Below are 11,733 nucleotides of genomic sequence, written 5' to 3'. Positions count from 1 at the left end.
GTACTAGAGTCCGACGTGCAAAAGTTAGCCATGCCCAAGATGGAGTGCCGCCAATTAGACTGGAGGGTTATCCGAAATATGGTGGAGGAGATCTTTAAAGACACCGAAGTCCAGGTGTTAGTCTGTTGCAGTCCGCATAGTTACTGGTGCGGAGAGAAAACCGTGCCTTGTCATTTTTATACAACTGGAAGTTGTAAAAGAGGGTCCAGTTGCCGATATCAGCATACCGTTCCGGTTCCAGTCCCGACAAGGTTCCAGGAGGAACCATCTTTTAAGAGGGGGGCAATGTTACGATAAATTCTGACCCTAAACTGTAAATATGACTAATTCTTTCTTTGTTGTAGTTATTCGAGAGTGCGACGATCTCTCATCGAGGACCGCAGACTGGTTTTTCTGGTCCCGTTTGGAAGTATCGAGTCGTGGAAATGACTCATTATAGGCCTTTCAGCAAAACAGCAGTCTATGTTCGATGTGTTTCGAGAAACAACTGTTTTCATTTTCGAATAACAGGACTTTATATTTATAGAGGAATTTTGGTTATGGAGGGACAGTTAATTCTGACGACGCGCTCGCGAGTTTAAATGTTACGCTCGACTATACAAATTATGTATTATTCTTGAAATAAATTAATATAAATTATTGTGCTTTTTAATGAATTAAGATAAGAACAAGACATTATAAATTAAAGAATTCACAACAAAATATAAATAATTATAAACAAATAAAAGACTTAACAATAGTGTAGTTGTAATGTGTTGCTATAATACATTTTGAACGTCAATTTTAATTTTTAATGTAGGTATTTTATTATATATGTGACCACCAGTTTTTCTTTTACTCGCGTAATATTTTGGTATAAACACAGTCAAAATATATTTTGAATTTAAAAAATTATTTTAAAAAATTCTAAACGGTTTTTCGTATATGAAAATATTATTGTTGGAAATTTAAAAAAAAAAAATAGGGGGCTACGTCGCGATTTTCAGCATTGAAACCCAGACTAAAAAAACTGGTCACGCCTATGATTAAAATTTATAATTTATTATGAATTAGTTATGAATCAGTTATTATCGATTTTTCAATTGTTTATCAGGGTATTACGACCTTGAGTGAGGAAAAGCTTGTGAAAATTTTCAATAAGCAGTCAATTATTCTATTACATTTCGTCGAAAGATTGCCGCGAATACAAACTATAAGCTGATATTATTTTTAATTCAATGAACGTTCTAAAAGCATTGTTTAACACATTGCGTACGGCTGTATAAATAATAAATATACCCCCAGTCGGCTGTTTTTTTATGTATCTAGATTAATTTTTGTCTAATTAACATGCCACAGTAATTTTTCTTGTTTGATTTTCGATATATCATAAGTTTTTTTAGAATATACTTTGTGGCAAGACGTTTGTTTCACGCCGGACAAGGATTAATTTGTTTATTCCAGCCGGCGTGGTTTGTTACGCGTACCACACGCTATATTTCGCGCCAAATGCATATTCATGGTTCTTGGAACAGTAGTGGGGTGACTGAATTTGCAGATCGTTTTTATTCTGTGTCTAGTTAGAAGTTAGAAGTAGTCTTAGTTGTTATTAGTTGTTGCTGACGGAGTGTTGTTATCGTGCCATTTATTGCAATATGGGAGATTATGAAAAAGAACAGAGCCGTCTGCAAGCCATTTGGGATAAGATTATGTCTGATGAGGACAATGAAAGTGAATTTGCCGACGTTTATTTGTCGGAAGAATATGAACCTGAATCTTCCAATGAGTATTCTTCTGATGGTTACGAGGAGCCAGTTCCCAAAAAGCGTGTCAAGAGAAATGATGAAAAATCTGGCGAAGGTACTTCTAATGTGGTTTCTGCAACCGTAAGTTATTGAACTTTATTTTTATTTTGTCAACAATAAACAGGTAAACTTTTTGTAGATCGATTTGGAATCTGGTTCACATAAAACTATTTCAATCCAAGGAACAAGGACTGTGGAACAACAAACAAATATTATTGATGTAACTATACAAGAAGTAATTGATATGGTCACAATTACTGAAGAAGTGTGTCATAGCGAGCAATCTCAGTGGAGGGAAGTTGATGTAACATCGCTGAAAATATTCGGATTACAGTGTAGAAAATGATGGAATAAAATCTTCGTATTACAAGAATTATATAGATCAAGAACCATATGATTGTTTCATCTTTCTTACTGACGACATAATAAAATATATAGTTAAACAAACCAACTTATAAGTACAGCAGGTTTTACAAAATTATACTGTAGTATAGTCAAATAAGAGTGGTGAAATTCCATTCCACTTGATATTAATGTTTAACCATGACGATATTGAAATTCTTAGAAGGAATAAAGAAAGATATTTAACGGTACTTTTAGGGGTACGAGCCCTGCACTACCTGCCTACATAAATTGGATATTACCAGTCAGTTCATAACAAGCTATTACCAAAGTCGGTCGCAAAATCTCGTAAGCTAAACTCGCTATATATAGCTCGCAAATACTCTCTTCGCTTATATATCATATGTATTTGTAACTAAGTAGTTACACTCGCATCGCATTATTCATAGAAATTATCAAGTAAATTTATAGTAACCAGTGTTTTCTGAATCCGCAGTTATAGTTTTTATATAAACAGTTGATCTGTTCAAACTAGCAGAGTTGCCAGTAGTTCGCTTTAAACATAGAAACGACATTCCGCTAAGCAATTCTATTTGTAATTATATATAATAGTGAAAATAGCCTTAGTGAAAAGTGTAGTGAGATATCCCATATCACAGTGTTTTCGGACGGTTATCAGAAATTACTATTTAATCTTAGCATTAAAGATAAGTTGGTGTTTAATCTGTTTTTCATTCCAGCCCCTGGGCTGGTGGTCCTTCTGCCTTTAATTCTTTAAACGAGCCTGTTTCCATTCCATTTTTTGGTCCATATTCGAGCTGGATTAACCCAAGTATTATAATTCATATAACTTTTTTCCGAAAAATAGAACTTTAAACACAAACTTTCTGCAAATCTAAGACTTAAGTGCGCGCCGGCAACATTGTGAGACAAGGGTGGCGATCGTGACGTGCAGTTCCAGCTCCAGCCGCCTGTAAGGAGCTTAGCCGATTCTACGAAGGACAAGGAATTTGAAAAGCTGACGACCCCATACCCAGCTTGAGTGGTAAAAATTCCAAGGAACTATATTTTCGTATTTACATAAGAAACAATAAGACTTTCTCTAATAATTTCGATAAGACGTTCGCATTTTTCATGTTCGCATTTTAAATATTTACATAGATATTTATTTTAATACTGTCTTAATTATATAACGCCAATAGTGTTATATTTTTTATAGTTTAATTACGTAATTATTTTGGTAAAGAATTTATTTTGATTCGTATTTTAATCTGATTAAATAATTTGAAATGGCCACTAATAATACAGTAATTTTAAAAAATCAGCGCAGCAGCTGTAAGGCCCAACTAACACGGATAGAAAAATTTGTTAAGTCGCAAGTAGATAACCCTCATTTAGTTAAAATCAAATATGAAAATTTATCCGAAAACTATAAAAAATATCAACAAATTCAAAGTGAAATAGATATGTTAAAAGATTCAGATTCAGTGACGTCCGATACTGAGGAAGATGAGTCAGTATATGAGAGATTTGAACTCGCGTTAGCCCAATTGCAGGAATTAATTGAAAATTTGTCTACATCTAATAAAATAGTTGATAGTGTTTCAAATGTAAAGTTGCCTGATATTAATATAAGACCGTTTTCTGGGGATCCACAAGAATGGATGTCCTTCTTTGATTTATTTTCTTCGCTTGTATTGAACAATCCCAAATTAAAATCAGATAGTGAAAAGTTCTACTATCTCAAAAGTTTACTTAGAGGGCAACCGCTTAGCTTAATAGAATCTCTACCCGTTACAAATCAGAACTTGGATGTCGCTATTTCAACGCTAAAAAATAATTATGAAGATAAGAATAAGTTATTAAATTCTCTGTATCAGACGTTACTGGATCAAAAGCATATAAATAAATGTAATGCTAGCGAAATACGGAATTTCTATGTTACGAGTAAAAAAACACTGGATTTAATAAAAAATCTTAGACTATCTGCTCAAATTACCTTTGAGACGCTTCTCGTATTTTTGCTAGAGAAAAAACTGGACTTTCAAAGTCGACGAGCTTTTGAAAGTGAACGAGATTTAACCGCACTCCCCTCGGTTGATATATTTTTTGAATTTTTAAAAAAGCGCTATACAATACTGGAAAATTTAAATATGTTCGACGGTAGCTTAAAACCCGGTAATAGTTTTAGTAGAAACTCACATAAAGATTCTCCCAAGGTAAACTTTCACGCGAAGGTGTCTGATTCGACTACGAGAAACAGTAGTTCCAATGGTAAATATTGTAGTTATTGCAATGAGCGATCGCATTCCACATATGTGTGTACAAAATTCTTAAAATTATCGCCGCAAGAGAGACATCGATTTGTCAAATCAAAATCTCTTTGTTTTAATTGTCTGTCAAATATGCATATCTTGTCGAGTTGCAAATCCTTGTCTAGATGTCAGTCCTGTGGTAGGGATCATCATTCGCTGATTCATGTAGAAACTAATTCGTCGCGAGTTGGAACTCAGCAAAGGGTTCAAAATGTATCACAAAATAGTCAATCTCTGAGACATAATGGGAACAGAATTAACGGTTCTACTAGGGACGCTCATTTGTCCAATCCATCTCTAACACAAAATAGTAATTTTCTTACTCAAAATTCGCCCGCTAATTTATTGGTATCCGACACAAATATTGCTAGTAATCAAGGTTGTTCATCTATAGGTACTACTAATTTATCCGCCCTTAGTAAAAATAATTGCCAAATCCTTTTACCTACCGCTCAGGCAAAAGTATATTCAAGAACGGGTAAACCATTTTCTGTCAAATTAATTTTAGATTCAGGAAGTCAGCAAAGTATCATATCGAAAGACTTAGCAAATCGATTGCAGTATCTCACTAGAACGCAAAAATTATCCATTTCCGGTCTAGGAAACAATGGCCTTGTTCAATCAAATGAAATTTTAGATATTGTGTTACACTCCAAAATTAATCCTTATCAACAATTTCATGCTTCTTGCTTAGTAATAGATCGAATTACTGAGCGATTACCGCAAATCGCTTTAAACCCTCATGGTTTAAAAATACCCGATCATCTAATACACGAGCTGGCCGATCCTCATTTTTGGGAACCCAGCAATATTGATATATTAATAGGTGCTGATCTTTATTTTAGCATAGTAAAAGGCGACCTTATTTCACTAGGTCATAATCAACCCACGCTTCTAGAAACTGCATTCGGCTATGTAGTTGCAGGGCCAGTTCCTAATTTAAGCCACCAAAAAGGCAATTATCGTGTCCCAACAACACATTCTTTTTTATCTGTTCAGGACGAAAATGATCTAACCGTAGGTTCCGACGGTGGAGAAAAAGATATATGTTCAATTTTGGAAAAATTCTGGGAATTAGAGGAACTTCCCTCGCGATGTTCTCGTTCTGAAGAGGAAGAAATGGCCGAAACGCTCTTCGCCGCTACTACTAAAATTTTAGAGTCAGGTCGATATCAAGTTGAAATGCCGCTTGCTTGCTCAGGAGTAAAACAATTGGGTGATTCATTTACCATCGCAAAAAGACGCTTTCTCACACTAGAGAAAAAATTTCTCAAAGACCATAGTTTTTTCAGAGAATACAAAAAGACAATAGAAGAGTATTTATCCTTAGAACACGCAAAGGTCATACCGCTTACACTCACTAATTGTTTAAATGAAAATAAATATTTTATCCCCCATAGAGCTGTTATTAAGGAGGGAGTTTCGTCCACTAAATTTCGTGTAGTATTTGATTTTTCCGCAAAATCCAGCTCCGGATTTTCTTTGAACGAGTTGACTCTCAAAGGGTTTCAAGTACAAGACAACCTTTTTGATATATTGTGTCGATTTCGGACTTATAAATTTGTTTTGACCGCTGACATCAATAAAATGTATCGCATGATAGAAATGTCTCCGCATCATCGATATTTACAAAATATTCTCTGGAGGGACTCACCCTCAGAAGATTTCAAGTGTATTGAATTATCTCGCGTTAGTTTCGGTCAAAATTGCTCTCCATTTCTAGCTACTAGAGTTATTAAGGACATAGCCCTTGGGAACTCCCAAGCACCACTCGCATCTAAAGCTTTATTAAAGCAAACATATATGGATGATATCCTAGGAGGAACCGATAAGTTTCACGAACTTAGACAGCTTTATTCAGAATTAAATGCTGTTTTAAATAAACACGGATTTTATCTTCACAAGTGGTGCTCGAACGTACCATCTTTTTTGCAAGAAATTTCGCAATCTAATACAGCAGAGTTTGATTTGAGTTTAGAGGAAGCGCCATACAAAATTTTAGGATTAAAATGGAACCCAATAGTAGATACGATAAAAATATCCGCGAATACTTCGATTGACCTGGAACCAATAACTAAGCGACGAGTTCTTAGTTGCATTAGCTCCTGTTATGACCCGCTTGGGATAGTTAATCCCTTAATTGTTAACGGTAAACTACTCATGCAAGAACTTTGGAAACTAAGGGTAAATTGGGATGACCCAATCACCGATCCAATGATATTTAAACGATGGAAAACGTTCTTAACTACCCTCGCTAAAGTAAATAATATTGAAGTACCTCGTTTTATTTTTGTAAACAAAAAAATCACAAAAATTGATATCAACGGTTTCTGTGATGCAAGCCTAACCGCTTTTGGGGCTTGCATCTATCTTGTTGCCCAATATAGTGACAACTCATTGTCTAGTAATTTAATTACCGCTAAGTCTCGTGTTGCTCCACTCAAAAATAAACTCACTATTCCAAAGTTGGAATTATGTGCAATGGAACTACTTTCCAAACTAGTTCATCAAATGATATCTATTTTAAACGATCGCGTTACAATCGATACGATAAATTATTGGTCCGATTCACAGATTGCACTTAGCTGAATAAAAAATCCCGCAAACAGTTACATGACATTTGTAGCCAATCGCGTCTCTACAATTCAAAGCTTAAGTATGATTTCTATGTGGAGACATATTCGGTCTCATTTGAATCCTACAGATATGCTAACTCGCGGCAATTTCGACGAAAACATGCTAGATTTTTGGCTACATGGCCCTGAGTTCCTGCGAATGTATAGTTTTGATTTCGATAATTTTAATTCGTTTTCCCCTGTTGAAAATCTTCCCGAAATCAAAAAGATTTCTCTTGTAATCTCAGATAAGGTGGAGAACTCGTGGACAACAATGTTCGCACGCTTTTCCAAATTTTCCAAGCTACAACATTCAGTAGCTTATGTTTTTCGATTCATTTACAATTTAAAAAATAAACAAACAAAAATGTTAGGTCCTTTAACGGTCGAGGAACTCTCGCATGCGCATATGTTCATTGTACGCCAAGTTCAGTCAGAAAACTTTTCTAAAGAATTTTTACTTTTGACAAGCAATAAACCTATAGATAACAAACAATTGCTATCGCTTAATCCCTTCATCGACCTAACTGGTATCTTAAGAGTAGGTGGTAGACTTCAGAATGCAACGATTGATGACAGTCAAAAATTTCCAATTCTCTTGCCCGCTAATAATCATGTAGTTTCTCTCTTAATAAAAAGAGAACATTGCCGACTGGGACATACTGGTCCCCAAAATGTTCTCGGTAATTTAAGACTACGATACTGGCCGCTCAGCGGCCTAAAACAAGTTAAAAGAATTATAAAGCAGTGTTTAACGTGCTACCGCTTTAACGCACATACTGCTTCTCAAATTATGGCTCCGCTTCCTATAGATAGGGTACAGAATACTCGTGTTTTTAGTAAAACCGGTGTAGACTTTGCTGGACCCGTGTATATTCGTTCTTCCCGCTTACGCAAAGCTCCAAATTTAAAATGTTATATTGCCTTGTTTGTCTGCATGGCTACCAAAGCCATACATATTGAATTGGTCAGTGATCTGACCACTAATTCATTTCTAGCATCTCTAAAACGGTTTATTTCACGGCGAGGAAATCCGCAAATAATTTTTAGTGATAACGGAACCAATTTCGTTGGCGCTAATAATCAGCTTCGTGACTTATATGATTTTTTTAAGTCTCAATCAAATTTCGATAACATACGCTCCTATTTAGATCAAAACGAAATACGTTGGAAGTTTATTCCACCCCGCTCTCCCCATTGGGGTGGATTGTGGGAATCTGCTATTAAGAGTGCTAAATATCATTTAGTTCGCTTGGTTGGAAACTCACGGTTCACATTCGAAGAGATGTATACTATTCTAACTCAGATAGAAGCTGTGTTAAATTCTCGCCCACTATATCCGCTGTCAAATGATCCTAATGATCTGCAGCCGCTAACCCCAGGACATTTTTTAATAGGCAGTTCTTTGACTGCATATCCTGATTTTGATTTAACGTGTACAAATACCAATCGACTAACTGCTTGGCAACAATGTCAGCAAATCCAACAATCCTTTTGGAAGCGTTGGTCAGTCGATTATCTAAATAATTTGCAAAATCGTCCTAAATGGCTACGTTTATTGCCTAATATTCAGGTTAATGATTTAGTCTTAGTGAAGAGTGAGGACACAATCCCATTGCGCTGGCCTCTTGGACGAGTGATTGCCACTATATCCGGCAAAGACGGTAAAGTAAGAGTTGTACGATTAAAAACTGCTGATGGAGAATATACGCGTTCTATCACCAAAGTTATCGTTTTACCTAGAGGCGATAAAGTTAGTTGTTAGACAATAGACTGTTCTTGTATATAACTTAGGTTTAGTTAAATATTTAGTTGTTAGCCTATTTGTTCGCCGCCGCCCCCCAGAATGGTGAAATTCCATTCCACTTGATATTAATGTTTAACCATGACGATATTGAAATTCTTAGAAGGAATAAAGAAAGATATTTAACGGTACTTTTAGGGGTACGAGCCCTGCACTACCTGCCTACATAAATTGGATATTACCAGTCAGTTCATAACAAGCTATTACCAAAGTCGGTCGCAAAATCTCGTAAGCTAAACTCGCTATATATAGCTCGCAAATACTCTCTTCGCTTATATATCATATGTATTTGTAACTAAGTAGTTACACTCGCATCGCATTATTCATAGAAATTATCAAGTAAATTTATAGTAACCAGTGTTTTCTGAATCCGCAGTTATAGTTTTTATATAAACAGTTGATCTGTTCAAACTAGCAGAGTTGCCAGTAGTTCGCTTTAAACATAGAAACGACATTCCGCTAAGCAATTCTATTTGTAATTATATATAATAGTGAAAATAGCCTTAGTGAAAAGTGTAGTGAGATATCCCATATCACAGTGTTTTCGGACGGTTATCAGAAATTACTATTTAATCTTAGCATTAAAGATAAGTTGGTGTTTAATCTGTTTTTCATTCCAGCCCCTGGGCTGGTGGTCCTTCTGCCTTTAATTCTTTAAACGAGCCTGTTTCCATTCCAAAGAGGAAACACAAAAAGAAGTGGGTTCCCACAAATACTTCTCAAATGGAAAAAATTTTTGGCATTATTATGTGGATGGGATTAGTCAAATATCCTCAAAGAAAAGCATACTGGAGTAACGACATTTTGTATACAAATTCGATAAAAAGTATAATGTCTCGAGATTGTTTTGAAGAGCTATTAAAGATGTGGCACTTTAGCGACAATAATGACCGATCTGTAGTAAATGATCGGCTAAGAAAAATTACTCCACTTCTCGAGAAGCTAATTGAACAGTTTCAAACAGTAATGGTGCCATGTGAAAAAGTATGCATGGATGAGACACTTGTGCCGTTTAGAGGACGCCTAAAATTTAGGCAATATATAAAGAACAAACGGCACAAGTTTGGACTAAATTTGTACAAATTATGTACTATAGGTGGGTACACATACAATTTCAAAGTGTATTCTGGTAATGATAAGACTGATGATGGTAGTGCTTCCGCAGGAGTTGTGTTGCATTTGATGGATAATCTACTTGACTGTGGGCGTACTTTATACACCGACAACTATTACATAAGAGTGAGTCTTTCATCCAAGTTATAAGAAAGAAATACACACCTAGTTGGCACTGTAAGAGCTAATCGTAAACTCAATTCTCCCAAAGTGGTTAATACTAAATTTAAAAAAAAATGAAATTGTTGCTGAAGAAAGTTCTACTGGTATAGTAATGCTAAAGTGGAAAGACAAACGTGACGTGATGATGCTTACGACAAAACATCAAGCAGACACCACTAAAATAAAGAACAGACGCGGTGAAATAGAGAAACCAACTGCTGTCGTTAGTTACAACAGGTGCAAGAGCTACATTGATTTATCAGATCAACTCAAGTCTTACTCTCATTGCCTTAGACGAGGTAATAAGTGGTACCGAAAATTAGCAGTTGAACTGATTTTTGGCTGTGCATTAGTAAATTCCTTTCTAATATATAAGGAGGTAACACACAAAACAATTAAAATAACGGAATACAGAGAGCTGTTAGCCGCAAGGTTATTATTCGGTAAACATCGTGTGGACTACATGGAGAACGAAAAAGCAGATGGTATAGAACAACTAGAACACGTTTTGGTATACCATAAACGAAACCGTTGTGTTGTGTGTTATAAGGCCTTAAAAGAATCAAATGACAGGAACACTGCAGCGAATACTTGTTCCCGATCAGTTTGGCAATGCAATGGGTGTAAAAAGAATTATTGTATTCCTTGTTTTTTTCAGGAACATAAGATGAACAAGAAATAATATTTTTTTCGTAATTTTACATGTTTTGTTATAATTTACTAATATTCCGATGTTTCATATGCTTATTATAGCTTTCCACTAAAACAGAATTCTTACTATTTACATTTTTTTATTCACCTTACCAAAAATAGATTCATAAAATCAAAACAAACATCCGGCGCATATCAGCCTCTCGTTAGGACGGCTCTTTTTGTATTTCTGTTTTTCTATTTCTATTTTGTATTTCTGAACCGTTTTGTAATACACGCCGTCTAAGTGAAAGTATACCATGTGGTACACTATTTGTGCCACGCCGTCCAAGGATCAAATCGAGTGTGAGACACGTATTGTCTCATGCCGTACGCAACGTGTGTCATTAGCCTAAATTCAGTACTGAATTTAGTACTAAAATAGACATAGTTATACAGAATTGATTCATCCAACACTAACATAATTTTGAGATAATTAACTTTAAAGAAAATTTAATATAACAATTTAAAATAACTATGTTTATTATTGTTTATTGCATCTTATGTGCGTATTTTAAAAAATCAGGTATATTTATTTTTTTCGTTAAATAAAAAAAAAACATTTGGATCATTTCTGCACAATTGTGTTTCTTGTGGTATAAAGCAAATTTTATTATTTGCAGATATGATCCAAAGCGGTGGTTGTCTGTATAACTGTCAAATTATATTTGTTTTAACCAAAGTCTGTACATAAAACAAAGATTTATTTTTGGTAACATATCTTTATATTATAAAAACATTGAAATATTTAAGTTACGAACGAAGAAATATTATTCTGTAGAACTTTCTTCCAGGGGAAAATCTAGTTCATTTCCATACCCATTTATGTCATCGAGAATATTTTTGTTTCCTGTTAACTGTTTTGACAGTCCTTTGGAATAAGATCTAACAACGACTTAACGTATTCT

General features: G+C 35.0%; 3 protein-coding genes across 3 annotated transcripts; all 3 read left to right on the top strand.

The window, feature by feature from the left end:
- The first annotated feature begins 1,496 nt into the window (after positions 1-1,496).
- LOC140452863 (uncharacterized) lies at positions 1,497-2,130 on the top strand. Its single transcript, XM_072547197.1, has 2 exons — positions 1,497-1,865; positions 1,924-2,130. Exons 1-2 carry the CDS (start codon positions 1,635-1,637, stop codon positions 2,128-2,130), a joined length of 438 nt encoding a protein of 145 aa, XP_072403298.1. The 5' UTR covers positions 1,497-1,634.
- A 1,462-nt stretch (positions 2,131-3,592) lies between these two features.
- Positions 3,593-7,030, top strand: LOC140452862 (uncharacterized). Its single transcript, XM_072547196.1, has one exon. The coding sequence runs from the start codon at positions 3,593-3,595 to the stop codon at positions 7,028-7,030; it is 3,438 nt and encodes a 1,145-aa protein (XP_072403297.1).
- A 393-nt stretch (positions 7,031-7,423) lies between these two features.
- On the top strand, positions 7,424-8,821 carry LOC140452861 (uncharacterized). Its single transcript, XM_072547195.1, has one exon. It carries the CDS (start codon positions 7,424-7,426, stop codon positions 8,819-8,821), a length of 1,398 nt encoding a protein of 465 aa, XP_072403296.1.
- Positions 8,822-11,733: the final 2,912 nt, after the last annotated feature.

The sequence above is a fragment of the Diabrotica undecimpunctata genome, chromosome 11 (assembly GCF_040954645.1).
Source record: "Diabrotica undecimpunctata isolate CICGRU chromosome 11, icDiaUnde3, whole genome shotgun sequence".
Classification (NCBI taxonomy): Eukaryota; Metazoa; Arthropoda; class Insecta; order Coleoptera; family Chrysomelidae; genus Diabrotica; species Diabrotica undecimpunctata.
The sequence above is the reverse complement of the archived record's forward strand: the minus strand, read 5'-3'. Positions and strand labels throughout refer to the sequence as shown.

Coding starts and splice junctions, on each gene's coding strand:
- LOC140452863 (XM_072547197.1), top strand. CDS start 1,635: ATGGGAGATTATGAAAAAGAACAGAGCCGTCTGCAAGCCATTTGGGAT. Junction 1,866..1,923: donor CTAATGTGGTTTCTGCAACC/GTAAGTTATTGA, acceptor AACTTTTTGTAG/ATCGATTTGGAATCTGGTTC.
- LOC140452862 (XM_072547196.1), top strand. CDS start 3,593: ATGTTAAAAGATTCAGATTCAGTGACGTCCGATACTGAGGAAGATGAG.
- LOC140452861 (XM_072547195.1), top strand. CDS start 7,424: ATGTTAGGTCCTTTAACGGTCGAGGAACTCTCGCATGCGCATATGTTC.